The sequence below is a fragment of the Coprinopsis cinerea genome (assembly GCF_000182895.1).
Source record: "Coprinopsis cinerea okayama7#130 chromosome 2 map unlocalized cont3.2, whole genome shotgun sequence".
Taxonomy (NCBI): Eukaryota; Fungi; Basidiomycota; class Agaricomycetes; order Agaricales; family Psathyrellaceae; genus Coprinopsis; species Coprinopsis cinerea.
In genome coordinates this window covers 1,146,550-1,172,822 of record NW_003307543.1, presented here as the reverse complement: position 1 = coordinate 1,172,822, position 26,273 = coordinate 1,146,550, and the positions used below count along the sequence as shown (strand labels likewise).

The 26,273-nt window shown below is 51.0% G+C and overlaps 10 protein-coding genes across 10 annotated transcripts; 6 read left to right on the top strand and 4 right to left on the bottom strand.

The window, feature by feature from the left end:
- Positions 1–82: 82 nt before the first annotated feature.
- On the top strand, positions 83–1,468 carry CC1G_01194 (N-glycosylase/DNA lyase; the record flags this gene model as incomplete). Its single annotated transcript, XM_001833080.2, has 4 exons — positions 83–507; positions 561–969; positions 1,022–1,183; positions 1,235–1,468. 4 exons carry the CDS (start codon positions 83–85, stop codon positions 1,466–1,468), a joined length of 1,230 nt encoding a protein of 409 aa, XP_001833132.2.
- A 57-nt stretch (positions 1,469–1,525) lies between these two features.
- On the bottom strand, positions 1,526–8,230 carry CC1G_13882 (calcium:hydrogen antiporter; the record flags this gene model as incomplete). The annotated part of the gene is made up of 29 exons (XM_002911800.1): positions 1,526–2,248; positions 2,300–2,350; positions 2,410–2,420; positions 2,479–2,512; positions 2,561–2,717; positions 2,776–2,911; positions 2,967–3,056; positions 3,106–3,515; positions 3,567–3,754; positions 3,804–5,014; positions 5,067–5,160; positions 5,213–5,961; positions 6,146–6,213; positions 6,265–6,311; positions 6,367–6,406; positions 6,464–6,510; positions 6,559–6,648; positions 6,698–6,777; positions 6,834–6,877; positions 6,925–7,010; positions 7,071–7,168; positions 7,224–7,256; positions 7,310–7,331; positions 7,394–7,403; positions 7,461–7,509; positions 7,562–7,619; positions 7,678–7,703; positions 7,764–7,884; positions 7,958–8,230. The coding sequence occupies 29 exons, from the start codon at positions 8,228–8,230 to the stop codon at positions 1,526–1,528; spliced, it is 5,046 nt and encodes a 1,681-aa protein (XP_002911846.1).
- A 162-nt stretch (positions 8,231–8,392) lies between these two features.
- Positions 8,393–9,981, top strand: CC1G_01191 (NEDD8 activating enzyme; the record flags this gene model as incomplete). Its single annotated transcript, XM_001833077.2, has 5 exons — positions 8,393–8,587; positions 8,650–8,813; positions 8,864–8,944; positions 9,003–9,737; positions 9,789–9,981. Exons 1-5 carry the CDS (start codon positions 8,483–8,485, stop codon positions 9,979–9,981), a joined length of 1,278 nt encoding a protein of 425 aa, XP_001833129.1. The 5' UTR covers positions 8,393–8,482.
- A 95-nt stretch (positions 9,982–10,076) lies between these two features.
- On the bottom strand, positions 10,077–12,434 carry CC1G_01190 (nitrogen permease regulator Npr2; the record flags this gene model as incomplete). The annotated part of the gene is made up of 7 exons (XM_001833076.2): positions 10,077–10,982; positions 11,034–11,182; positions 11,229–11,359; positions 11,410–11,507; positions 11,559–11,804; positions 11,856–12,003; positions 12,067–12,434. 7 exons carry the CDS (start codon positions 12,432–12,434, stop codon positions 10,077–10,079), a joined length of 2,046 nt encoding a protein of 681 aa, XP_001833128.2.
- A 172-nt stretch (positions 12,435–12,606) lies between these two features.
- CC1G_01189 (hypothetical protein) lies at positions 12,607–13,983 on the top strand (the record flags this gene model as incomplete). Its single annotated transcript, XM_001833075.1, has 4 exons — positions 12,607–12,778; positions 12,844–13,040; positions 13,097–13,446; positions 13,497–13,983. 4 exons carry the CDS (start codon positions 12,607–12,609, stop codon positions 13,981–13,983), a joined length of 1,206 nt encoding a protein of 401 aa, XP_001833127.1.
- A 283-nt stretch (positions 13,984–14,266) lies between these two features.
- CC1G_01188 (transcription initiation factor tfiid 55 kDa subunit) lies at positions 14,267–15,782 on the top strand (the record flags this gene model as incomplete). The annotated part of the gene is made up of 6 exons (XM_001833074.2): positions 14,267–14,552; positions 14,601–14,743; positions 14,784–14,933; positions 14,982–15,054; positions 15,159–15,523; positions 15,582–15,782. The coding sequence occupies 6 exons, from the start codon at positions 14,267–14,269 to the stop codon at positions 15,780–15,782; spliced, it is 1,218 nt and encodes a 405-aa protein (XP_001833126.2).
- Positions 15,783–15,862: 80 nt separating this feature from the next.
- Positions 15,863–17,957, bottom strand: CC1G_01187 (GPI-anchor transamidase; the record flags this gene model as incomplete). The annotated part of the gene is made up of 8 exons (XM_001833073.2): positions 15,863–16,285; positions 16,336–16,687; positions 16,742–16,905; positions 16,931–17,115; positions 17,325–17,426; positions 17,478–17,728; positions 17,782–17,876; positions 17,928–17,957. The coding sequence occupies 8 exons, from the start codon at positions 17,955–17,957 to the stop codon at positions 15,863–15,865; spliced, it is 1,602 nt and encodes a 533-aa protein (XP_001833125.2).
- A 610-nt stretch (positions 17,958–18,567) lies between these two features.
- Positions 18,568–19,793, top strand: CC1G_01186 (small nuclear ribonucleoprotein; the record flags this gene model as incomplete). Its single annotated transcript, XM_001833072.2, has 7 exons — positions 18,568–18,643; positions 18,694–18,810; positions 18,873–19,094; positions 19,148–19,211; positions 19,271–19,350; positions 19,409–19,540; positions 19,602–19,793. The coding sequence occupies exons 1-7, from the start codon at positions 18,605–18,607 to the stop codon at positions 19,791–19,793; spliced, it is 846 nt and encodes a 281-aa protein (XP_001833124.2). The 5' UTR covers positions 18,568–18,604.
- Positions 19,794–20,960: 1,167 nt separating this feature from the next.
- On the top strand, positions 20,961–24,600 carry CC1G_01185 (hypothetical protein; the record flags this gene model as incomplete). Its single annotated transcript, XM_001833071.2, has 8 exons — positions 20,961–21,676; positions 21,740–22,832; positions 22,889–23,006; positions 23,061–23,197; positions 23,259–23,303; positions 23,367–23,720; positions 23,774–23,943; positions 23,997–24,600. 8 exons carry the CDS (start codon positions 20,961–20,963, stop codon positions 24,598–24,600), a joined length of 3,237 nt encoding a protein of 1,078 aa, XP_001833123.2.
- A 226-nt stretch (positions 24,601–24,826) lies between these two features.
- CC1G_01184 (hypothetical protein) lies at positions 24,827–26,034 on the bottom strand (the record flags this gene model as incomplete). The annotated part of the gene is made up of 4 exons (XM_001833070.1): positions 24,827–25,204; positions 25,257–25,608; positions 25,664–25,932; positions 25,984–26,034. 4 exons carry the CDS (start codon positions 26,032–26,034, stop codon positions 24,827–24,829), a joined length of 1,050 nt encoding a protein of 349 aa, XP_001833122.1.
- Between the last annotated feature and the right edge of the window lie 239 nt (positions 26,035–26,273).

The following is a 26,273-nucleotide window of genomic DNA, read 5'->3' as shown; positions in this document are numbered from 1 at the left end:
TCAACCAAGCGGGTACCGGACCGCCCTCCGTTCATATTAATGAGGAACGAACAACGGCGGCAGCGACTCACACTCAACGACCATGGCACTCACAGGATTTCAGCAATTGCCCCTGTCTGTTACCCAGCTTTCCCTCGCAGCCGTGTTGAAATGTGGCCAATCGTTTCGTTGGTCGATAATACCGTTGCCAGAGTCAACTTCCGACGAAAGTGGCATCCCTTGCCATGAATACCGCCTGTGCCTAAAAGACCGCGTCGTCTGCCTTCGACAGTCACCGAGTACACTTTACTATCGCTCAGCATTCCCCGATCCGCAGCCTCCGTTGTCGAAAAGAACAATACATGAAGCGGAAACGCTTGCATGGCTTCGCGACTACTTCCAGCTCGACGTGGACTTGGAAAGCCTCTATGCCGAATGGGCATCGCGCGACAAGGTCTTTGCCAAAGTAAAAGACCGCTTTTCAGGGATAAGAATCTTGCGGCAGGACCCCTGGGAGAACCTCGTTTCGTACGCACTTTTACCGCCCTTTCGCTGTAAGAAACTTAGTAACTTTCTCCTAGTTTCATATGCTCTTCGAACAACAATATCTCGCGAATAACTAAGATGGTGCATAACCTCTGCCAACACTATTCACCGCCTTTACTGTCGCTTCCAGATCCGTGTAACCCTTCCGAGAATTTATCCTACCATCCCTTCCCCCCGCCTTCCGCCCTTGCAGACTCGACCGTGAGCGCGACACTCCGTTCATTAGGGTTTGGGTACCGGGCGGACTACATTCAGAGAACTGCCAAAATGCTTGTAGACGCCCATGGCAGCTCCCTTCTTTCTGATACCCATGGAGAAGCTTCGGAAGTCTGGCTTGAAGGACTTCGCTCCCTCGAGACTGAGAAAGCAAGAGAAGAACTTCTCAAATTCGTAGGAGTTGGTAGGAAGGTGGCCGATTGTATCTTGCTAATGAGCTTGGACAAGGTTCGTCGCTCACCGTTCCCTCTTCTTCCACTCGGCCTCACGTCGCACGCAGAAAGAAGTGATACCTGTTGATACCCATGTCCATCAAATTGCCGTCAAGCACTATGGGATGAAAGGCAATTCCGGGAAAACCGCCATGACACCCAAGCTGTACGACGAAGTCAACAACAAGCTCCAGAGTCTATGGGGTGATTACGCTGGTTGGGCCCATTCAGTGCGCACATCTTGTCCTCTCGCATTTGGTCGTGACCTCACCTTTGTTCAGGTGCTGTTTACTGCTGACCTCAAGGCGTTTGCTGATTATGGGTTGGATTCACCCGAGAAACTGAGCTCGGTTCCTCCAGCGAAAGCGGCTCAACTACTCGATGATGCGCTTCCTACACCTCCCCTGTCACCGTCCCCTTCTCCTCTCAAGCGCAAGTCAGCACCATTGGTTTCAAAGGAGGTTGATGCGCCCATAGAATCTCCAAAAAGACCAAAGAGAACTCGCAGGACGTGAACAGTAGAGGATATAATGTTATTTTTCGACAATGCGAGCGCAGGCGACCTTAATCTACTAGTACTCCTTCTCTCTGGTAGGCAGCACCGTTCCCAAGCCCTCCAATGAATCCAGTGTGACGCTTAGAGCAATGATGCCAAAGCTGTTGGCCCCAAACTGGTCGTTATACTTCTGGCTATACTCCCATGCCCTCCATGCGCGGCCCAATCCCGTAATGAATCCATCGAGACTATCTGGGCTGTTGGTCCTCCCTTTGAAATCCTTTTGCACATCTTTGACCAGCGTCTCTGAATGCAACCGCATTCGATAGATACGGTCACTCCTCATCCGTTTCTGTGCACACTTGGCGAGTATCGTCCCTGCTACGACTTCCGCTTCCAACAGCTTGACACCAGGCGTGTTCGATAGGGTATGCGTGATGCAGATATAGTTGAGTTCATTGACATAACGTTGGAAGATCTTGTCTATTTCTGCAAACTGGCCGTTAGGGTTAACGGCTGCGCCGAGGTATGTCTTCACGTAGGGTATCAGAGCCCGCGATATCGCATCCGTTAGGGGAGGGAATTTGTTGGGTGCCAGTTTTTTCTCTTCTTCGGTGATGGGTTTGAGCTCTACCGCACGGTAGAGGAATCCGAGGGCGCGCGTGGACCTATAGTAGTCGGTCTCGCGGGGCGAGACAACTTCAGCTGCATGCCAATCGGGTTTGCATCGTATCAGTGTTCTTGGAAGATCATTACTGTCGAGGTCGACTGGGATGCCTTGCTTGGGATAGTCCACAGCCTGGTGGAGAAGATATAGCGACCAGAGGCAATTGACACATTACGCACATACCTGTGAGCAGAGCTCAGCCAACGCTAAGCATGCTTCATCCGAGAATCCGTCCTGCATTACGAACATCGGTTACCATGGTTCCAAAAATACACTGAACGTTTCCCGTTTACCTTGGACTGATCTATGGAGAGGGCCCGAAGGAGTCAATACCATCCGCGAGTCAGATTCGTTCAGCATACCTGCAATGATCAACAAGCGGTCTGACAGTAGACCCTAAGACGACATCAGCATATCGACTGGGACAAATCCGTCATAGCTCACCAGGACATCGGAGTTGATGTACTCGACAACGAAATCGCATATGTCTTCTACGGTGCTATCGCGGTCCAATGTCTTGGTCCCCGCCGATTCATATGCGGAAGGTTCGAAGGTCTCGCTGGGGAGAAGGGCGTCGCAAGTAATGACCGAGAACATATCGCTGAAATCGTTATGAGGGAGATCAATGGAATTGGAAAGGTATCGAGAAAGAAGCTCACCCATCCACGTCTCCACCTCCGAGACAGGAGGCTAATGACCTGTCCCCGACTGAGGGAAGGACCACGACATTCCGCAGCCCCCTAAATGCACAGAACATACCCGCGGGCGGTTCACCGATTGCGTAAACCCGTTGAACTAGGTTATGTCACGGTCAATACTGTGTTTCGCGAGAAAGCTCTCCAGCTCTTACCGTCACCCCGATGGGCAACAGGACTCCGAGAAATCGACACAGTTCCTTGGATGTATGTCGGCTCGTCGTCCTCGTGTCGCTGGATACAAGCTACCGCTGCCGTTAGAAAACGTCAGACAACCAAGCCTAACTGGTTCACCGTAGATGTTTCCCTCGCGGAGACTGTACACGTTCTTGTAGCCTCGCTTTTCATATGCTGGACCTTCGTCTGCGATTCCTACAAGCAAGTAGCTGTCGGGAATCTTGATCCGAGCACTATGCTTGATGTCCCTCAGAACGTCATTGATTGCCACGCTCCGCAATAGATGAAGGAAAGGGGTGTCGATCGAGGAGCCTTTCTTATTTGATGACAGGTCTAATCCGAGGTTCCATAGCTTGCGAAGCAAGTATTGGAATCCAAATGGTCTGCCGAGACCGTGTCCGGACATGAATTTCTGGAACTGTTCGAGGCTCTCATCGATGGTGCAGGCATCGGCAATTTCGAGATTTTGGAGCCGGAGGAAATCCTCTTTGCGGGCTCCCAAGTCCTCCAGAAGCATGACAAGAGGTCTGTACCGAAGGGATTGAGAAAAGCCAGAGTCAAAGTAGGGGAAGACGCACCGATTAAGGTATGCGGCGTTTGGAGACGAGAATGATTGCGCAATCTCGATCTCTGCATCTTCCTCCTCTCCCTTGTTTTCGAACTTGCGCATGGACGGTCTTAGTCGCATCTGAATACCGTGGGGATGATTGTCCAACTCTTTGTCGACGGAGACCATTCCTTTGTATCCCAGGAACCTGATTTGGAACTGAAGTCGATGACTACAATGACCAAAAGGCAACCCATTGAAAGCATACCGCATCGGGCCTTCGTTGATTCTTTCGTCCTACCGCTGCCCAAATACGGTCTGCAAGGGCCGATGAGATAGTCCCTACCCCGTCAGTGAACAAGTAGGGTTTTTCGCCCAAGTCGTCGACGTCTTCCCACTCGCCCCGACGGATTTTGACCGATGGATCCGTTGCAGTAAAGGCTTGAGCAAGTCGAGCGGCGTACATCGAAGGACGCTTCAAAAGTTCCGTACCCTTGAAATCGCCCACCGAGTTCCGGATGGATTCGGCGTCGACAATGACACCATCCTTCTTGAACGGGGACATGAACCATACAGCATGCTCCCGCAAGGCGGAACTGGAATAGGCTAGAAACTCGAAAGTTCTACCCGCCAATTCGAATCCCAGTTTCAAAACCGTCCCGACCCTGTCCCGAACAAAGACAGACCCATCAACCTCCCTGTCCCAACGATACTGAAGGCGATCCTCGTCTCTGAAATCAACTCGAAGGAATTTATCCTCGAATCCGGCGTACTTGCGAATGATTCGGTTGGACTGCGTCGGACATGGACCTTCCAACAGTACTCGGGTAGGGGTAAATGTGACATGGCAACATGGGAAGGTGCCACGATCTAAGGAGGGTTTGGCATATTCAAACTTGGACAGAACGTTTTCGAAGATGGTCAAGGGGTGCTCTTGAACTTCCGGTATGTTTAGGCGGGATTGAAGGACCTCATTGAACTTTCTGAGTACTTCTCCGACGTAATGTGCGTTATTGTTCTTCATGTGTTTTGCCGCGAGGGCTTCGACTTGGTCCAAAAGATCCTGGATGAGTTTGGTGTGAAGAAGGCCATTGAGGAGTAGCGCTTCCATTTGGAAAGCGACATGCCATGGGAGGGCTGCCAGTCGTTTGTGAAGCGTATACATGCGCTTCGGCTCGAAGAAACCTTGCTTGACTGCTTCAATCCCTTTGTTCGCGGCAAAATGGGCGATGAGGCCGTCATTCCCAATACCGGCGACCTTGCAGAGGCCGATGAACTTCTTGATCATGTCGTATCTTGTATCATTGTAGAGAACGACGCGGACTTGAGTCGCGTAAGGTGCGACGGCTCTGTGCCTTTCGTCGAGATGGCCAACGCGGTGTTTGTATTTTTCGTTGTCTACTCGGTGATCTCCCGTAAGGGTACGATGAAGTTCGACTTCCTCGATAGTCGGAGGCGTGAGGGTGTCGAAGCAAATATCTATAAAGCTGTCAGTATCAGGTACCATTCTTCGTACTGGAGGTAATCATACAAGGATTCCAATCGTATCCGACACCGATCTTGCGGATGCTCGCGAAGCTGATATTCACGTTGTGCCCAATCTTCTCCCTTAGTTCATCTCCAAGCTAAATTCTTTAGACAGATTTATTCTAGGGAAGAGCTGTGTTCTGAACTCACCTTCAAACGGATGAGCTTGTGATCATACTCGAAGTGCAACCAAGCGGCACTCTCTACCGTGTAGTTCTTCTCCCATTCCACTGAGAATGCCCTTCCACCGGGATACGAAGGACGATAGTAGACCCCAAACTGGAGAGTATCAATCCTAAGTTTTTCCTCTAAGGCCTCGAGCGTTTTGGCATGTTTCTCCTCGATATCGGGACTAACAAACGGGGTTTTGGCCAAGGTCTCGACGATGTATTTCTTTGGCGGCTGTGAGCACTTGCGAAATTTGAGCTTCTGTTTGCTCAATTTGATGGGCGTTTCTTTGACATCGTCGAGGAACTTCCTCCCAATGGCAGAGGTTGGAACTGTTAGTCGACCTGTACCCTTGTGGCCTACACCTGCAGGGTTAGCATCTAATTTGACCTGGAAATTGACCTTTCTGGATTCTTCTGATTCTCCTGCGTGAAGGATCTCCGCGATGGCGCGGGTAACCGACCATTCATTCTCGTCCGAGTGAACATAGCGAATTTCAATATCCATAACAGAGGACAGCGAGATGAACGCGATGGATGTCGAATTCGACTTGAAAGAGTTGTCACCGCGAGGCGCAGCGCCAAGGAGGGACTGCTGACCAATCTCAAAGGGTGCGACGACGCGCGAGGGCGTTTGCGGCAACCAACGTCGATGTATATTGAGGACCCAGAATACAGGCAAGTAATTGTATGTAAGGGTGTCCCATTGTCCACGATCGTTCTGTGAGCAGTCTATGTACTTTCACGACTGATTCGAAACACGGATACGGGTACACGAGTACCACCAGAGAGCATATAAATGAGGGAAGATTTCGCATTCGAATAAGATAAATTGAGCAGAGAAAATTAGCCATCAGGATACATAATCTGGCAATGGATATTTAGTAAAGAGACAGGAACAAAGGTAGGCACTCACAGGCCAAGGCGATGACAAAGTACAAAGCCAGCAAGAGCAACCCTTCCATGTAATTTGACTTGCCGTCTCTGAGGAATGAATTAGTATGAGCGTGCGTGGTTCAACGAGAGGTCGCCTACTGAATCAAAGTGTTGACTAGGAGTACCGACACAAAGAGGATGATGGTCTGGAGAAAGGCGAATTCAAAGAAAAATACATTTCAGTGAATTGGTCGCACATACCTCAAAGTCTTCGAAGTAGAGGGTCAGCTCATGGTTGGTACTAAAGGACACGGTCATCACAAAAACATCCATGATAAGACGCGATATTGGCACTTACCACCAACCAATGATGACCATTAGAGGCACCACGAACGAAGCAATTTGCTAACCGATCTGTCAGCGGGCGCACCGGAAACCGAAAGCAAGACAAACAATTGAGCTGCCGACGCAGATAGTTATTGCCAGCTCCATCTTGTTCTTCATTGCCATCCAAATGGAAGTGACATGTTCAGCAGCATTAGCCTGAATGAGAGTGTTAGTCGAAGACTTCCCTTGAGGGACTATAACTCACCACAATGGGAAGCAGAATCAGACCAATGAATGTCTTGGAAATGTGATATCTTTCCGCAGTTTCTTCGATGGATGCCACCACTGAGTTGGACGGTTAATTAGAATCGGATCAAGTGAAGGACAGCGCAATGGCTTACAGTAGTCTGCACAGAATGAAGTGACCACAGTTACACCGAGGAGACTGAGACGATGAGAGATGGGCATGGTTTTCAATCAGTTGAAACCTACGCGAATGCAGCAGCGGCGACGTTCATTGTGGGAGGCTCATCTCCCTCCTCAGACTCGGATTGGAAGAGGAAGTGATGCGATTTGAGCTAGAGTTAAACGCAACGCGTTCAACATTTATGTAGGCCGAATCTGATACCTCCACTTACTTGGAATAGCAGGTAAGCGCCATACACCAAGAGAAGGACAATGGCAGTGCCTCTTGATATAACCACGAGACCGTGTTCAGAACTCGCGGTCTCTGGCACTGGTCATGACATCAATAAGGACAGCTTCGGGTGCTGCGAATAAAGTATACGAACTAGTCATATGGTAGGCGGCAGGAATTACGAGGGCTGAGAAAGCTGCTTTAATGGGATGATTCTGGGGCAAGGTCGGATGGACTTACTGATGCAGGCCAGGGTCATCAACTAAAATCGAAGGTAGAGACAATCACGATGGATGAACACAGCACTAGAACCCATTTGCGTACCGAACTCGAACTGACAAAAATACCCTAATTAGTGATGAACGAGTAGTTGAAGACGAAAGGTACACACGCTTGCGCTGCGGTGACCTGGAACGAGCTCTCGGCTCTCTCCCAGCCAGCTGTTGTGTGCACGCATTAGCAAAATGAAAGTTGGATCGTGGATTGAAGTACCAGCGACGAAGGAGCATCCCAAAACGAGAAGGATATTGGAAAGAATAGAGCCGATCATCTACAGAATATATACGGTCAGCACCGTAACTGGTATATCGCAGTAGAGACAGCATCACCGAAGTTTGAACAATACGAATCTCGTCTACATGTGTGCGGTTAACCCCCTGCGCCACCTTTGGATAGAACGTAGCCAGTGACGTACCTCGAAGCAAGGCTGCAATACCGACGATAATTTCGACGGCATTTCCAAACGATGCGTTGAGCAAACCAGCAAGAATTTCTCCTAAGCGCCCGGACAGGTTTTCGGTAGCATCGCCCAGAAGCTAAGAAACCAAGCGACAATCAGTATCCCGTCATGCGGGAGCGCCGAGCGCTACTGTAATTAACTGCCCCGACCTTGGCCAACGGTATGATTGCCAGGAAACTGAACACGAATCGCAAGGCAGCGTCCCAATCTTGGTAATGAGCTACCGCGCTCAAAGGCACAAAGAGCAGGAGTATGTTGGCGTAAGAGCCAAATATGAACCAGTTATATGATTGCAGCCAAGATGGTTCGCCTTCAGCCTTGAGTAGTTTGACCAGGCGTTGGGCTAGGGGCAGATGTGGCTCCCCATTGCCATTTGCATGTGATGGGAGGAGCGGGGAGGATTCGTGAGGTGTCGAGGGCATTTAGAGCAGTAAGGAGCGTGGAGAAGTGAAAGGAGTGCACTCTAGTCTCTTGTATGAGCAAATTGAACCTACATGCCCCAGTCTTGTCTGTGTGAGAATTCTGGACGGAGTAAAGCACTGCCTTGTCTTGGCACGTGGGGTTTCCGGAAATAGAAGTGCTGTATTACTGTCACCGAGATGACATGAGACCCGTGGCGGCGACGCGCAGCGCAAACGTCGAGGGCCCACACAGAGACCACGACGACGTCGACGATGGCTGCCACAAACAACGACTGGTCAGGCCGCTACTACCACATTGACCAGATTCTCGACAAACCAGGACCGCGCACAGATCCGTCTTTCCTGGCTGGGGATGGAGTAAGTCGTTTATTAGTCGCCGCTAATTGCACTCCAGCATATGACACTGACCGGCGCTCTAGGTCAAAGACTTCCTGAGGAAGCAGGCCAAAATCCTGGTTATCGGCGCTGGCGGCCTGGGATGTGAGATTCTTGCCAACCTCGCACTCACTGGCTTCAAGGATATCCATGTAATCGACATGGACACCATCGACATCAGCAATTTGAATCGCCAATTCTTGTTCAGGTATTTTCACCCTATCGTGGTAAAGAGAAGGGGAATAACACCTGTTGCAGACCAGCAGATGTCGGAAAACCAAAGGCAGTCGTCGCCGCCGAGTTCATCATGAAACGAGTCCCAGGGGTAACCGTCACACCGTAAGCAGCGATCTCACGGCCAGTAATATAAGCGCTGAAGCTTATTTTCTCGGCACAGATACTTTGGAAAGATCCAGGATAAAGACGAAGACTATTACATGCAATTCAATCTCGTCATTTGTGGCTTGGACTCGGTGGAAGCGCGCCGGTGGATGAACGCGACTCTCGTCAACATGGTGGATCCTGAAAATCCAGAGAGTCTCAAACCAATGATTGATGGTGGAACAGAGGGCTTCAAGGGCCAGGCTCGAGTGATCCTCCCAACCTTCACCTCATGCTACGAATGCTCTCTCGATATGCTTAACAAGCAAACTGCTTTCCCGATCTGCACCATCGCGAACACTCCCCGACTTCCTGAACACTGTATTGAATGGGCCTCCGTACTCGAGTGGCCCAAAGTGCATGGAGATAAGAAGATGGATACTGACGATCCAGAGCATATCAGTTGGCTTTACAGCGTGGCTCTTAAGCGTGCCCAAGAATTCAATATCGAAGGCGTCACCTGGTCGCTGACACAAGGCGTCGTGAAGAACATCATCCCAGCTATCGCATCCACCAACGCCATCATAGCTGCAGCGTGCTGTAACGAAGCATTCAAGATCGCTACAAGCTCAGCTGCCTTCCTTAACAATTATTTCATGCTTATCGGAACGGATGGAGTATACTCTTACACTTTTGAACACGAGAAGCGCCAGGATTGCCCTGTTTGTGGTGGCGAAGCACTAGACTTGACAGTTTCTCCTGAAACTACCGTCGACCAGCTCATCGACCTTCTAGTTGAGCGACAGGACATGTATGTTCCTTTTTCTATACATTATCGAGACGTTAGCTCACATTCTATCAGTCAAATCAAGAAACCGTCTCTCTCGACACCTACCAAGCAACTGTATTTCCAGGCGCCTCCTCAACTGGAAGAGGCCACCCGACCCAACCTGGAGAAGAAGCTCTCTGATTTCGTTCCGCCCAACGGAGAGGTCACCGTCACTTCGACGTCCCTACCATTCAGTTTATCTCTTCGCATCCAGTACTCTGCATAGACGACCATCGCGTGAAACTGTCCATACATATCATGGTGTAAATTCCATTGTATAATACATAACATCTTGCGCATGCTGTCACCCAGCCACGCCCGTCATCGATAAATGACTACAACGTCACCCAAATCACCGTTACCCTGTCCACCACCCACAGCAACGAGCCACTCCTCTAGTTGCGGCCAACCACAGCCTAAGATCACGCCGATCTCATCTGTGTGGTGGTCCCCGTCCAATAACGGAATGAGCTGCGGGGGATATGGTGGAGGTCGTCCATGACCACAAACATGGGGATGGTGCATTGAAGGAGAGCGAGTCATCCGCGGCGGTCTCGATGGTGTTAATGTAACTTTTGGAAGCACGGGTGAGGGAGGAGGGACGGTAGGCGAAACTAACGACGTCCGCCTTGACTCCCTTCCACCGCCACCGTTTGGTTTCGAAGGGCTATCATGCAAGTATCGTACTGTCGAGTACGAAGCGGCTGTCGTAGTGCTTGTATAGGAGTTGGCGATCGACCCTTGATTGACCGATGAACTAGGAGGAGGGTGGTTATCTTCACGGTCTCTACCATGATAATTCACCCAGGACGTTCCGAGCCGCGGGCTATGGACACCAGTCCCACTACCCGACTTCTGAATATCTCTATTCCTGAGTTGTTCGAGGATTTTCTCTGCTGCGCTCGCTCGTCGAGCACGACTGGTCGCCGACATCATGCCCGTTGCAGATGGAGGTGGCGGTCCCTCTGGGTTGGCAGAGGCTAGTCCGGTCGTATTTTGGAAGAGCGCGGATTGTTGGGGGACGAAACCGTGCCCGGAGAATACATCGGTTGTCATAGGCGCATCGTATCCGCCCGCGCGATAAGGAGGCATGCCTTGGAGGCTCTGTGCCCGTTTGCGCATCAAAGTAGAACTAGAAGGGTCGGAATATGGCTGTGGCTCTGGTTCTGGGGTATGGTTAATTTGCCGGACGAACATGGGGTATCGATGGACTCGACGAAGGAAGCCCTGAAACGATTTGGTTACTGCCCTTTATTCGCGAACGGGTAAGCTCTGTACCTTGATGACACCAAAAGTGATAAATCTGCGGACGTCGATTCCGAGAGACTCCACGTTGTATTCTCGCATCCACTCGAAGACTGTCTTTCCTGTTTTCAACCTAGAGTACAAATGTAGCAGGTCAGGCCAATCGGGTATTCTTTGCGTTCCTAGGCGTCCATGAGTACGGGAATGAGGGAGCCTTGAGCAACATACCTGACTTGACGACATAAGGTCCGCATTCATCTTTAACGTGCGTCTCATCGGCCAGCCATTGAACGCTTCGACACAGGGTATACATATTGGAATATTGGAATATATCTATCGTCATTATGACCTGATAGTACCTGTTATGAACTTCAGTTGTGTCACCAGCCAGGCCACAAGATTCACTTACAAAAGGTGGGCTATAGCCTGACGAGTTAGTCGAGGATCACAGTCCGCGAGTTTGGCGATCCGGCCAACGTGGTTAACACCGTCGATGAATCGACAAACCTAAAACAGGGACTCAGAAACGAACAGTGTTCTAGAGGGCACATGAAGTACCTTGATCATAGTAAGGTCCCAATTTTCCTCAAAGCGCTTCTGGATGTTGATTAGGGCCAGAGGAACCATCCAATCCTTGACGTCCGGTGGATTGGGGTAGAATGGGAATATCTTCAGCTCGATGGAGTTGAACTGGTCAATCGGTATTGAGGTTTCAGAATAAGAGTTCAAGTCTTCGTAAAGTTGCTCAAGGATACTATAGACCTGGGTACAGGTTTCAGGAGATGACAGGAAGCCCGATTCTTCCTATGAAGTGATGTAAGGGTCTGGTGAATTTGGACATCGGGAGGCACCCACTTCACAGGACTTCAGGACGCGACTAATCTTCCTGACAACAGGCTCATAGCAGCTGAGGTCGGCGTTGCGCTCGAAGACGAAGCACAGGTTGTATCTGAAGTAGTACCGCTTGTACCGACCTGTCAATTCGACTGGGAAACCGATAATTCTATGTCGCCTTGTCGAGCAGATTACCAGTCTTCCGCATAAAGCGCTCGGTGGTATGACATACATCGATATTTCAGAAAAGTTGAATAGAGTCGGTTGGGAGGACATGGACCGCTTGTTGTTACTGGGGGAGGGAAACTGTCGACCGCGCTTGTTGTATAGATCCGTGGGCGAAACCAACGAGCTACTCGAGGCGCGAGAAGGAAGTGACACAGTCGGTGTCTGTGGTTCCGACGAGCCTTCTGGTGAAGGCGACGAAGGTGACGAAGGAGTAGAGCTCTGTTGATCATGGCTGCTAGCGACCCCAATCTGCGTCTGAGACGCGATTAGGCCTTCGGGAACTTGGTACACGATCTTTGGGCCAACTGTCTCGTCAAAGACGGCGTAGAACACGGATTGGATTCGTGGAAGGAAGGAGTCGCCGCCGGACATCGTCTTGAGCCGCTGACAGAGGCTTTGAGGTCGCAGGTGACCGTACTGACTTGAATTCGAAAGTCGAGCTCGACGCGGACAACGACGACCAAAGCCGGGAACTATCGCGGGCCGTAGCCGCGGATAGCGAATAACGTCACAGCCGCGTCTTGGTTTCCTCCTGTTCACCCAAATGGCCGCTGAAGCAGGCTCCTCACAGCGCATCCAGCTCTATGTTTGGCCAAAACTATGGGATCTGCCCTCGTTTGACCCTTACTGCCTGACGGCTATATTATACCTCCAACTGGCTATCCCAGGAGATTTTACTATCATCGAATGTACTGACGTGGACCTCTCACCCAGCGGTAGGTGATTGTGAGTTGGTCAGAGTGCCAGGTGATGGCAGAAACTGATACGTTGTGTTTCACAGGACAGCTACCCTTCTTAGTCCATGGCACCGAGGTGGTTACGAGCTTTGCGTCGATCCTGAAGTATGTCTCTGGACTGGCGGAAACGGAGGGGAACAAGTACCCCAATGCCAACACCGACAAACATCTATCCCCGAAGGAAAGGTCCCAGAGAAATGCATGGCTCGCCCATGTTGAAGCGAACCTTGGAGACTTAGTGGTCAGTCCAGTCCTTCTCCAGGCCGTGCGCGTTAATTACTCTGACCCGAATACCAGGCCTCCACGTTTTACTCAGCGGACAATTGGGACAAGACAGTCCACAAGGCCTTCTCCTCCCTCTTCCCCGTGCCCCAACGTTACTTTGTTCCATCCAAATTAAGAGCTGCGTATCAACCTCGTTTGGAAGCTGCTGGTCTCTGGAGCGATGCCGAACCCGCTCCAGACAAGAAGAGCGTGTTTGAGGAAAGTTCCTTGAGGGGGAAACAACAGAAGAGCGTACCGAAGATCGAGAAGAACAAGGGCAAGTTCACCAAGATCTTCGAGAAGGAGAAGTTCATTGCAAAATCGAAGAAGATTCTTGATCTATATGCAAGGCTATTGGAAGGGAAGCAATATGTTTTCGATAGGTAAGCGTCCTTTTCATCGTAATATGTCGTGTTAACCAACAGCTCCTTAGTATCACCTCCATCGACGTTGCCATTGCAGCCCACACCGTCCTGCTTATCCAGCCTCGGCTGCCAGATGATACTATCAACAAATTGGTTACAGAGACGTACCCAGCCCTCTTGGCCCATTCGGAACGAGTCAAACATCGCGTACTACCAGGTCCAAACAATCCACCATTCACCTATGAGACATATCGCCGGTCACTTTGCTCATTCCTCTTACCCTTTTGGGGCCGGAGTGCGGTGAAGAAAGACAGCACAAGAAAAGAGAAAACGCCAGAAGAACGCCAGGTCGACCGGATGCGATGGGCTTTCGTGGGACTTGCGTTGGGAAGCCTTGCAGCATACATTGCGGTAGTCGGGCAACCTTTCTTTCAGTTTGTCTTGGTGAAAATGCAAGAACTAGAAGCTGCTGAAGAGTTGGAATACGTCGAGGATGATGAGTGGGAAGAGGACGACGAAGAAATTGAGGTGGAGCTGCCGGAAGAGGTCATGTGACCGCGCTTTGAGCATAGGCGGCGCTTTCTGACTTGTTCTACAACTTCTACCACTACACCTTCGCTTTTCCTGTATTTACTCCTTCTACAAAATGGATGAAGATGTGATCGTTGTGGACGACTTCGAGCCGACACAGCCAGCCGATGTGGGCTCAGCCTCCGGTCAAAATGGCTATAACAATGCTTCCCAGGACTCGCAGCCGAAATCATTTGGAGACAGGACGTCTTCGAGGCTTCGATTGCGAAGTGCCAGCAACACCCCGGGTACCTCTTCCGCCGACGCTATGGACGCAAGTACGAGTGGAAATGAGAGGACAACGAGGAGCGCAGTCGCAAGAGCAAAGGGTGGTGCACCGAAATTGAAGCTCAAATTGGGAGAGAAGTCGGCCGCACAGGCACCTGGGATGTCTTTCCTTGGGGCGTATGATCGTGAGCTCGACTCGGACGACGAGGACTTGTCGTTTGAAGAGCAGTTCATATTGCGCTTCCCGCCCGGGGAAGACCTGGAGAAGTTGAGGAAGATGGTTGCGAACAGGGAGGTTAGCAATGACGTTTGGTTCAAGTTCAAAGGTGCGTGGCTATATCGACCATTGTGCAAGTACTGAGGCCTTGTTTCAGACTCTAGAAGGGCGGTATTCCATATAGGCAACAACCTGTACTCTGCCAAACTGGTCGATCTGCCATGTATCATCGAATCCCAGAAAACTCTGGACAACAAGCAGATGTTCAAAGTTGCAGACATTTGTCAAGCACGTACCAACGTAATTCTACTTTGGAATGCTCTCTCTGATACGCCCCTAGATGCTAGTAGTGGAGGATAAAATCCAAGATGAAAGCCAGGTGGCCAACCAGCGCAACTTCAATATCGACGACTTTGTCTGGCCCCACGGAATCACTCCTCCTCTACATCACGTTCGGAAACGACGGTTCCGGAAACGCGTGAACCGGAGAGTGCGTCCTCTAATCGACCTCGTAGACGTCATTCTGACCTGGCTTTAGACAATTGAGAGTGTGGAACAAGAAGTAGAGAGGTTGCTGGAAGAGGATGCCGCTGCAACAGAAGTCAAGTATGGTGAGTCCCCCATGGTCTCAGAAGCCCGGAGTAATTTATTCATGTACATGCTTCAGAGGTGTTAGAGAATGTCAACCCTGACCTCTCCGATTCCGAGTTCATAGAACAGGAAGCTCCCCTTGACGCACCCACACCCGCGGTGTCCGATCTAGGTGAAGCCGCAACGCCAGGTGCTGACCTAGGCGAAGAATATGACGAAGAACCCGAAGAGAACGAAGAAGAGGAGGAAGAGCAGGAGGGTGACATTGACGAGGAGTTGGCGGCAGAGCTTGACCTTGCTTTGGGCGACGAGGAGGAAGTGGAAGAGGAAGGTGAAGAGGAGGAATCGAGCGAAGAAGAGGAAGACGAGGATGAGGATGACGAAGAGGCGCAGGCAAGGCAGTTATTGAACGAGGAAATCAGGGACCTCCAGGCCGCTGTAGCTAAGAAGGAGAATGAGATTACCAGCTCTGCAAATCCTTTGCTAAAGGTATGTTCAGTCTCTGCATGCAGACATAGTCGATTAATCCTTTCTCCCAATTTCACAGAAACGATTCCAGGATGCTCTGAAGAAGTTGACTGCAGACCTGGAGCTCAAAATCTCGCAACGTGACGAAATGAGAGAAAAGCAGCGGTTGAAGAAAGAGGGAGGGGATCAAGGAGGACAGGCAGGCCCAAATGCCAACCAGGCTGAGGATGACGACGACGATCTCTTCGGAAATGATGACATGGAAATGGACATTGGTTAACGCTTTCCCCGTCTGTTGTGTTGAACAACATCACTGTATGTATTATAGATTGTATCTTATAGCTAGAATACATGAATGTCCTAATGTGAAAGTAATGTCGCGATACCAGCTTGGAGGACAAGTGGTACATACACAATGCACACCACTGGCGCAAACCACACAGATGCAATCTCCCAATGCCAAATGGCATTTTTGACCTCGTCTGGGAACACAGCGAGCCAACCGAGTGCCAGTACGCAATAGGAAGCATAGCCAGCAAAACGAGCTACAGGTGTGCGGGAGAATGCGGAGAGGGACAAAGGAACGCCCTGCAGTATAGCGAAGGACAGTGCGAGAGAGAAGTTGAGCATGGACGTAACAGAGATAACGGCGGAGGCGAGGCAGAGGTTGAGTGCTTTCAGTGTCAAGGAGATGGGTGCATCATCCTGGGATGGCTGAGGAGCTAACGCTAGGACTACAATGGGTGCGATGGAGAATGCCGCTAACAGAGGTATCGAGACAGTCTATTAAAGCAATCAGATTAACCGTAATATGGTTGGAGGTATACACGCACCGCGATATTCTGGATGAACCACGGCGTCGAGAGGATACCAAACAAGGCGGCGCCGAGGACGTGGGTAAAGATCATGGTCAACACCACAAGTAGAACCTGTCGGTTCCTTCTCCTCCATATGGGTTTCGAGTTGGCTTCCTTCTCTGAGGATCCCTTGTCGACAAGCACCCAACCGGCATTAACCCACGAAGTCAGCCCTTGGAACAGCATGGAAACGCCGATGAGGATAGCACTTGGGATGAAAGATCCAATCTTGAGGAATGTGTACGAGCCTGTCAAAATATAGAAGAAGAAAGACGCATGGAGCCTTTCGAGTAGATTGTTCATGGTTCTCAGCGTAGCTTCAACGATCCTGTAGCAAATCGTCAGCTACTTTCGAATACGACTGAGGTGGAATGTCACTGACCTGCCCATGGCATAGAACCCATGGGGTCCCGTCGCACAATTGGCATAGATGGTGAAGGCGTCTATCCGGTGTCTGTTCACAATGAGGTTGTGCTTGCAGCAGTAGTTCACTTCTTGAAACTGACCGGTGGAAAAGTCCGTGGATCCCGCTGGGGCGGCCACGAGCTTGATAACCAAAATGACGAAGTACGTTCAAGGCCCGTTGCCAATAGACTTCGAACCGAGGATGTTTTTGAACAATTTGGGGAATCCAGGATGGTGCAGGTGGAACCTCAGCGTGATCATACATGACGACCGGTGAGCCGACAGTCCATCGCGCAAGGCGCTCAAATCCGTTGATCAGGTCCTGGTTGGGTAGTCGACCGTTAACTCCCTCTGATGCGTTCTGTCAGTAATGCGTCGAGCAAGAAAGCGGAGTACGGACCATGGAAAACGCCTAAATGGGAAAAGGAATGGCAAGCGTAGTCAATCGAGAGGGCAGTCCATATTACACCAGAGGGGTATTGAAGAGGCTCAGCCTCCAGGTCTGCGAGAATTATGAGCACTAATTGACCGACGTGACCGACGGAAGGACGGGGGCGTACTTTTCTGGTCCGCGTTATGATATCCGTTCAACCAGGCTTGCATACCATCAAGGTAGCCGTCTCCAATCACGAAGACGAGGTCTTTGGACCATGAGGAGTAACCTAAGATCGTTTTATGGAGTGTTCACTGGCGTCATGCGTGAATCAACGTACTCTTGAGGTACTTCGCTAGCGCAAGGACGGTGGCAACACCACGAAGGTTCAAGTCCCCATTCCCTTCCCCTCGTCTGCTGAGCCAAGAGGCGGATATAACCATTGCTTCGGTGCCAGATATCCGTGGCGAAGACGAGACTGCATATGCGTTCACGCCGGTGATGGTCTCGTTCGCCATGGTGAATTTGTACTTTTGCGTAGCTCCAGAGAGCCCTAGTTTCGTGAATTCGTCCACAATATATTGGGCTCGCCTGGAACAGAGAATCAATCTGCAATTCTAGTCGTCGGTAGCTGAGTGACTGACTGTTCGCTGGTTGCGTTGTCATCCCGAAGGCGTTCCAGTTGTTCTAGCCATCTATCTGCTGAATGTACTTCTGCCCAACCAAGACGAGGCTTGACCTAAGGAATGGTGTTTAAACGAAAGACCCTGGCGTAGGTGTTGCAACGTACATGGCCTGGGCTCAAGGCATTCTCATCCATATAGACGCCCTTTGCCAGCTCGGGTAATGGGAGAGCTAAGACCCACAGATATCCTATGATTAATAGGAGAATCCTGCCCGATGTGAATATGATGCTCGTGAATGTGGGGTTCAGCCTACCTGATATATGGCACTCGTTTGGTGAGTTTCTGGATCACGGCCTGTCGTCTACGTATCCGTGATTCACTAGGGTTTCCGCTTGACTGGAACCGTTGCTTTATTCGGGCCAGAAGGCCCTGTGTTGGTGGGCGCTGCGTCGAGTCCATGGTGGCCCACTTGTGGTAGACGACAGTCGACGGGAGACTGACTTGGACGCTCACTGTTGTCACAGTCGTCGGCGCTCACGCGTCTGATGGCGGCTTGGGAGCGGACCGTGGGAACCGGCACCGAGGGTTTCTGAACGGCCAGGGATTCCTCACAGCTACCGCCGTTCAGTCAGCACGAGGAAAGGATGTGTATTTCATTTGTGAGCGCAGGAAATACTCGGTGTCCATTCAATTTCAAGAGATCGACAAAGCCTGGGAGGCGCAACCGTCTGTGTGCGGCAAACAGTGTTCAGTGAGAGACCGGGAGCAAACAAAGCCAAACGTCTCTCTTGAACTCCAACCGCCATTTCGTAGCACCGCGTCAAAGCCTGTAGGAATCACAATGGGTCGTCTAGCCGAAATGCAGCGCAAGCTCCTGGAGGTAATGTCAACGTTCATGTCCGGAGTGTTCAATGGTTTATATTCTTGTAGCAAATGATGGGCCCTGAGGCAATGGGTGTTGCCAACGCCAACTTGCATTGGTCCGACGAGAAAGTGTGCAGGAACTTCCTCTGCGGAACGTGCCCTCACACCCTGTTCACAAACACCGTGCGTTTCGCTAAATCTTTGGACAAACCCCCAAGGATACTCATGTTCGTTGCCTATAACAGAAAATGGATCTAGGCGCATGCCCCAAGTCACATACCGAGCGTTTGAAGACAGAGTTCCTCGCAGCACGGGAAGCCAACCCTAGCGATCCGATCTTCCACAGGTTCCAAATGGAATACGAAGCAAATATATTTGCCTTTGTAGACGAGTGTGATCGAAGAATTCGGGCAGCACACCGTCGCTTGGAAAAGACGCCCGAAGAGAATGCCAAAACGACCAACTTGGTATGTTTCACGAACAACCCGAATAACACCGTACTCAAAGTCTGGATACCCAGATGCGAGAAATTGCGGAAATTGAGCTCGCTATTCAGGGAGGAACAGAGAAGATCGAGCAGTTGGGTGAGTTGCGCACCAAACCGCTTGTTTTAGTTCCCATTTCGCTGATGCAGTGTCACCAGGCGAGCAAGGGAAAGTGGAGGAATCCATGCGGGAAATGGCGGCCATCGAGGCCCTGAAGAACGAGAAGGCTGACAAGGAAGTGAGTTAAACATTCCTTTGTTTTTGGTTAAGCTGACCCTGAATGCACTTTTTTCTAGCGCGAACTGCAACAACTAACAGACACGTCTGGTGCATCAGGACACCAGAAGCTTCGCGTCTGTGATGTCTGCGGTGCCTATCTGTCCGTACTCGATTCAGATCGTCGGCTGGCGGACCATTTCGGTGGAAAGGTGGGTCGAGCAACCGACATAGGGGCTTCGTGTTCGCTGATCATCCGGGCGCCTTCTGCAGATGCACCTTGGTTATCACGAACTTCGAAACATGCTGGCTAAATTTAAAGAAGAACGGGAGAAACGCAAAACCGCGCTTGGTGGAGGGCCGCCAGGATCAGCCCCATCAGGACCTCCTGGCCGTTCTGGCAGCGATTACCGCTCGTCAAGAGGAGATGATTACAGCCGGGACCGTGATCGCGGGTACCAGTAAGTGTAGGCAGGCCTCGTTGCACATTCTATCTTGAGACTCATCAATGTCGTCCATTCCAGTGATAGGCGGAGAGGGGATAGATCAGAGCGAGAGCGCTCAAGAAGTCCCGGGAGGTCACGACGATGAGGCTCTTTTCATCTGGGAATCTAGATTCAGGTGGGTAACTGTCCTTGATCAACACGCGTCTGTTACCAAAACTAGTCGGGATAGGGCAAGATCGTGTCATTTATCTGTGTTCGGAAGCACGACCTTTTCTTCGTTTGCAAGTACAGTTGATGGAACCAATGCCTGTGTGCTAGCTGGAATAATGGACAGGAGGCTCCTGATTCGTAGTCCGCAGGTTGCGAGCCTTTTAGTGAATGGCAAGTCCGTTTCCCCGGAACGCAGGAGGGTGTATAGACGAGTTTATCAGGCTGTAAGGTCAGCTGGACGTTGCACTTGCCTTGCGGTATCACAGGTTCCGGGGCCAAAACGATGTAGTCTCTGTAACTGCAATGGCAGAATTTTTTGACGAAAGAATACCCCCCGGCGGACGTCATTGCGGGGATTGACGGATTGCAGCTGGGCCATTTTTGTGCTAAAGTGGATTGACCACAAGACATACAATTCAGGAACATTTGTTTTGAGCGAAAGCGAATTATTCTGTTGTCGGATATTGCATGCTGGCCGCCCTGAGAACAGACATGTGACGTGTGTGAGCGTTGTATAATCTGGGGCGGCCTGAGAAACGGAATCGTTCTCGGAGCTTGGTTGGGCCTTTTGCTTCGCCTACGACATTTCCTGTAGTCGGCCAGTGAGCGACGTCGAGGGAACCGCTGAACGCGCTGAACGACCACATTCAACGGTCTGTCGCTTTATTTCGCCTTGAAAGGACGTTATTCAAGCCAGATTGTAGTGCTCCTGATTCTATTCCTTTCTGGGCGACTTTGAGAAGCTACCGCCGACGGGGCGAGGTTTACTGCAGAGAGGGACCGCCACGCAGCTGGACGGTGTAAATCTCACAGTTTACACACAACAAGGCTCCTGAACGCCTGCAAGTTGTATCTGGACGACCAGATTCCAGCATCCAGTTATATCGATCAGTTTCCGATCACCCCAATACGTCCGGCCTCTGCTATTTAATTCGTCTGCCTCTCGGGGCAGTCTGTCCCTTCACCCTGCTTCTCAATGTCCACCGTCGTCGTCCCAACTGGCTATGACCAGGACATTCAGCCCCTCAATCCTGACCTTATGGCCACAAACACAATCAACCCAGAATCTCTCCTCACACCCTACCCAGAGATTCTCCCATCCCAGTCCTTTCAACCGGCGCTAGACACCAACTCTTTCATGCCAAAGCAAGACCAGTCTGGCGTAGATATCGCAAACGATGTGCAACCCATGGCAGAGGACACTCCAACTATGTACATGAGCATAGCGCCGATGCCTGTCGACACCATCGACCCTGTCTCCGGCCTACAGTCCTTGTCGCCTCCGTATGCTACCGAGATTGTCCCAGAATCCGCTTTCCCCGCCATCCCTCCCCCCGATACTTCTTCACTCTCTATGGAACTCTCAGGTGTCGCCCTCTCGACACCGTCACCTCCTGCCATGCCAAATGGCGCGATGTTGGGAGCCATGCAAGCTGGGTCTCCGACCGGTTACAGTGTAGCGACAACATCATCCCTTGACGCCGCCCTTATCCCTACCGTCCCTTTGACAAGTCCCACCCGATCAAGCCATTCTGTATCGCCCATATCAGTACCATCGCCATTTGGCACCGCCGTCCCCCAATCACCGTCCGCTCCCGGTGTGCGTGCATCACCCGAAGAGGACACGGCCGCTCTGAACGAAGAGGTCCCTATCGTGCAGCAGAAAGGCAAAGTTGTCCACATGATAGAAACGTAACCGTTTCCTCTCTGCTTTCCATCTCAATTCCATACTAATATTCCATTTCGCCATCATAGCATGATGCGGGACCTTTACGCTGCAAAGGACGTTGTTCAGCGGGCTGACGTCAACGAAAACGACCTTCGCGATCTTTTGCAGTCAAAGATGAACCTCATCTCTCGCATGGCCGCTAACCTCTCTTTGGGCACAAGTCAAGAGACGACCCCACCGCCTCCATCCCTACCCGCCTTTGTCGAGTCGCAAATGACTGGCATATCAGAGCTTCCGGTGAACGGAGGGTATTCCAATCATCCTCCTACTGGCTTCGACCCAACCGCTCATGTGCTAGTTTCTGACCAGTCACGAAAACGAACGGCGTCCGAGATGGATGCGGACATCGGAATGCTCAAGCGGGAGCCCCCAGAGGATGCACCGTTGGTGTTACCCAACTCTGTTGACCCTTTATCACTTCCACCTGTCTTCCCTGCTACCTCTGCCATTCCCCTTTCGTCGCAGGTAACTCAGTCAAGGCCAGGCACGCGACCACCTACTCCTCAGTCCGCATCTTTTTCAACATCTCAGTCCTTTGTTTCTCCGCCAATGTCGCCTTATACCATGACCGGCCCATTAGGCAAAGCCCCTGTCTCGATAGGTCCTCACCAGGGACCTAGCAACCCTTCCTTTGCCTCTGTGCGTCCAGGTTGGCCAGAACAGACTCCCCCAGCAGCAAGTCGTCATCATCATTCCCTGTCCACTGGATCCATTGGCAACCCAATGCAACTCATGCTATCATCAATGCCTTCGATACCAATTCATCCCGGTCTGGCGTCGGGTCCTACTACCCCCATCACTGTCAATCCTCCGATGCTCAACCGCACATCGAGGTCTGGTTCCCTCAGCAACATGTACGATCCTGCATTCAACTTTTATAACTCGGATATTTCAGCGGAGCCACCCTTGAAGAAAGCTGCGCTGGGGACTAGGAGTGCTCGGAACTCGAGTGTAGGGTCAAACTGGTACTTTGGGGGAGGGGATGTGTCTTCCCCGAGCAATACCTCGGAGGAACCCACAACGACGCGAAATACCCCCAGTGATGATGACGGCGATCGCAGTACGAGCGAGTCTGACGAGAACGATCAAGAATCTCCTGCCGGAAACGGTGCTCAATCGGTATGTCATCGTAACTCGTGCCCTCTGCTCATCATTCTGACCTCGTGGTGTATCAGTCGATCTCGGATTCCACTCCTGTTTCATCAGCTTCGACAGCCTCCGATATCCCTCAAGAGTATCGTGCCGAGGTCGATCGCATTTTCTTTGAGTATCTCAATAAGATATGCTCCAATCGTAAGTAAAAAAATAATCTCGTCTTTTAATCATGCATTGACATTATGTACCCAGTTGATGCGAAGGACGGCAAGGGTGACCATATTCACCAGACGTTGATGGCAAAGAAGATGCAGCGGCTCGATGAATCCCCCGATTTCAGGCCTTTCAAATTCCGCATTCAGGCCTTTACCTCTGCATTTCTCGAAGAGGTTGGTGATTGGTTCCAGGATGTTCTTCGAACCGTATCTCACCCCCCTATCTTACCTTTAGCTCGCTCGACAAGGTTATCCGGAGGATAAGATTCCCATGAAGAAGGTACGTCTATCGGATATGACGCTCTTAAGGAGATGACGACAATTGACTTCACCTTTGTCCCAGGTCCGCAACTATCTCTGGCATCAGCCTCACATTCTACGCTTCAATGAAGATGGGAAGAAGGCCAAGTCGAAGGGCAACCATATCTGGAACGTGGAGGCGCGCAAATTGGGAGAGTCGAGATGGGAATTCAGGCCATTCCAGCGCAAGCTCGCAGGCAGTCCTCCCACCATTGCCTATTGTGGTCTCAAATGGACCTGGACTCCTCGTATCTGGGACCCGCAAGCGTCATTTACCAATGTGCCTGTGACATACTCCTCACCTAACCTGCCGTCATGGCTATCCTGGAAGGACGACGTGTTGTCGGGCATACCCCCAGCAGATGCCGAGTCTTGCACTATAACCGTTATCGCCAAGGTACGAAATCCCTCCCTGAAGATACGCAACAGGACCTCAAGGTGTTTTCACAGTACATTCTGGATGGTGTAGAAGGACAACTTACTCGGACGCTGCCGATTACCATTGCTCCCGTGTCGTCGGTGGAGAACAATGCTTATCCTCGCTCCCGCCGGCCCTCAGTCTCTGAGGCTCCACCACGCCGAAGTACAAGCGATTCAGCACTCTTCCAGGCGCCTCAAAGGTCCGTGTATCAATCCTGTGAAGAAAGACCCTTCTAACAAAGACTCCAAGCAGAGCCGCCAAAGTTCGCGCTGCTGCCCCCTCTGTTCCCATTCCTGTCCCTGGCGAATCCTCTTCCAACCGCGTTATCCGTGTCCTTCAAACGGTCGCACAGCGTGTCAACGAAGAAGCCCATAACCAGTTCGCTTCACCGGAAAATCCCAAGGTTGGCCAGTTGCAAGAAATGGCCAAGTCTAAGCAGGTCCTTGAGCAGACGGTCGAGGCCATGGACAAGGAACTAGCGGGACAAGCTCAAATGGAAACGAAGCGACTTGCCATCGCTGCACAACAGGTAGTCATCCAGGCAGCCGCCAACGTGATCGCAGACCGCAACGTCTCTATCGGTCGCGCACCTGTTGTGCCAAACAAGAGCACCGCTGTCCAACGCGTGTCCGTCAACGAGTTGAGCGATGCGACCCACGATGCAATTGTACAAGCCGTGAAAACGAATGGACCTGCATCAACGGAGGTGGATATCATCGTTACCGCCGCCTCCATCCTAAAAGCGCAGGCTCCCGTAGGGGAGCCTCACCCACCCTCGACTGCCATTACGAGGCCACCAACACTCCCTACTCCTTACCTCCATCAAAACTTGCCACCACTTCCCGAATATACGTGACAAATGGACACTAGTGCAAACTGGGCTGGGTTTCCTCTTCGGTCGGTTTCTTACTGATTATGGGACAATGTATTAACAAATGGTATCTGGTACTTACGCGGTTGTTCAGATGAATCTCCCAGGTTAAATAGACAAGGGTCTCGTCGTCGTTTACTTTTTCTTCTTTATTTCACTTGTTGTATAAGCTTGGGTGCAAATCCTCCTGGGTCGGATAAAAGGGAAATTCTTATTCGAATACTGTAGTGCATATCTCGCAAGCGAGTGCGCCTAATGCGTTATCGAAGGTACACGCTTTGCACGATTTGACACTCGATACCAAGACAGAAGTAGGGGTTTCGGCTCTAGAGCTCGCTCTAGATGAATCGGTGAAGCTGCCACCTCCCAGAATCGTTCCATTGAACCCCTGTCCTTCCTCTCTGACTCTACGTCGGGTTGTCGAGTCATCATCCGAATCGATTTCCATCGCCTCTGTGATTTGTTCAAGAAAAACGGTATCATTCGCAGGGATGGCTAGATCATGGACTGTGCTTTCGTTGTCCGCTAGCTCTTTACCCTGGAAAAATAGTCGTTGACAAATGGTTGGGATGTCGAAGATCTCAGATATCTGCGAATATATTGAGATAAATGGATTCCATACACGTGTCTCCTGCCCTTACCTGGATTTTGATATCTTTTACGGTGGTAGATTTAGTCACGGAGATTTTGCGTTTGTCGCCTTGCTTTTTACGCAAACGGCGCGAATGTCGGACAGGCAAAGAGGCACTGGGGCCCAGCGCCTTTGAACTTTCCCAATCCTCCCGCTTCCCCAATTGGATGGTTAGTTCTGTCGTTTCCCAGTTGATTTTTCTTGAATTTCCGTCAGGGTCTGTCACAACCAGAGGCGAGAGAGAGAAGCCTGACCTAAGTGTTCGGCATTCTGCACAGATGCCAGGGTTTAGTTCGGAGAAGGAACTCTCCGAATTATCTGACGCCGTCCGCTTGACATAGATGGGAGGTCCCGTTGAATAGCTGTCGCGCAGGGGGTAAGAAGAAGAGCCATCAACACGAATAAACAGGGACGCACAAAGACGACAGTATTTCCCATTCATCGCGCCGAATAAGTGTGATTATTGAGTCCATGTCCACTCGACAACCTGGGTCGTAGAGTAACATGGAATGGGCACACAAAAGAGACTCTGTGTCGATACAATCAGGACGATCATGGGAGGCAGGGCTATCGATCCAACGCTTCCAACTGGTATAGAACCGCGTTGGTATGATTGCGCAAGAGTCTTCAGTCGACGGCATAGTGAAGTATCGGAACGCCATGTTGTTCATGTGCTTCAGTTTGGCCTGCACCCCCCAATTAGAACTCACGTCACAAGCTGGTCTCGGTGGACTTACTTTCTCGTCCTCCGCCTTCCGTCGCAATTCCCGCTTGTCCTCCTTGGACATTGAGATGGAAGCTTGGCATGTAACGCACACTTCTGCATTGGTCGACAGTGGGTCCCACTCAGGGAAGAGGCGTTGCAGAATCGTTTTGGCCTTGCAAGTTGTCAACTAAATTGCCGGAATGATGACACAAGAACAACGAACCTCACTTGAAATCTTTTTACGGCTAGTAGCATTTGGTAAAAGACCCCCGTGATCACATACAACGTGTTCGGCGAAGCCAGGAGCATCAGGCGGGGGAT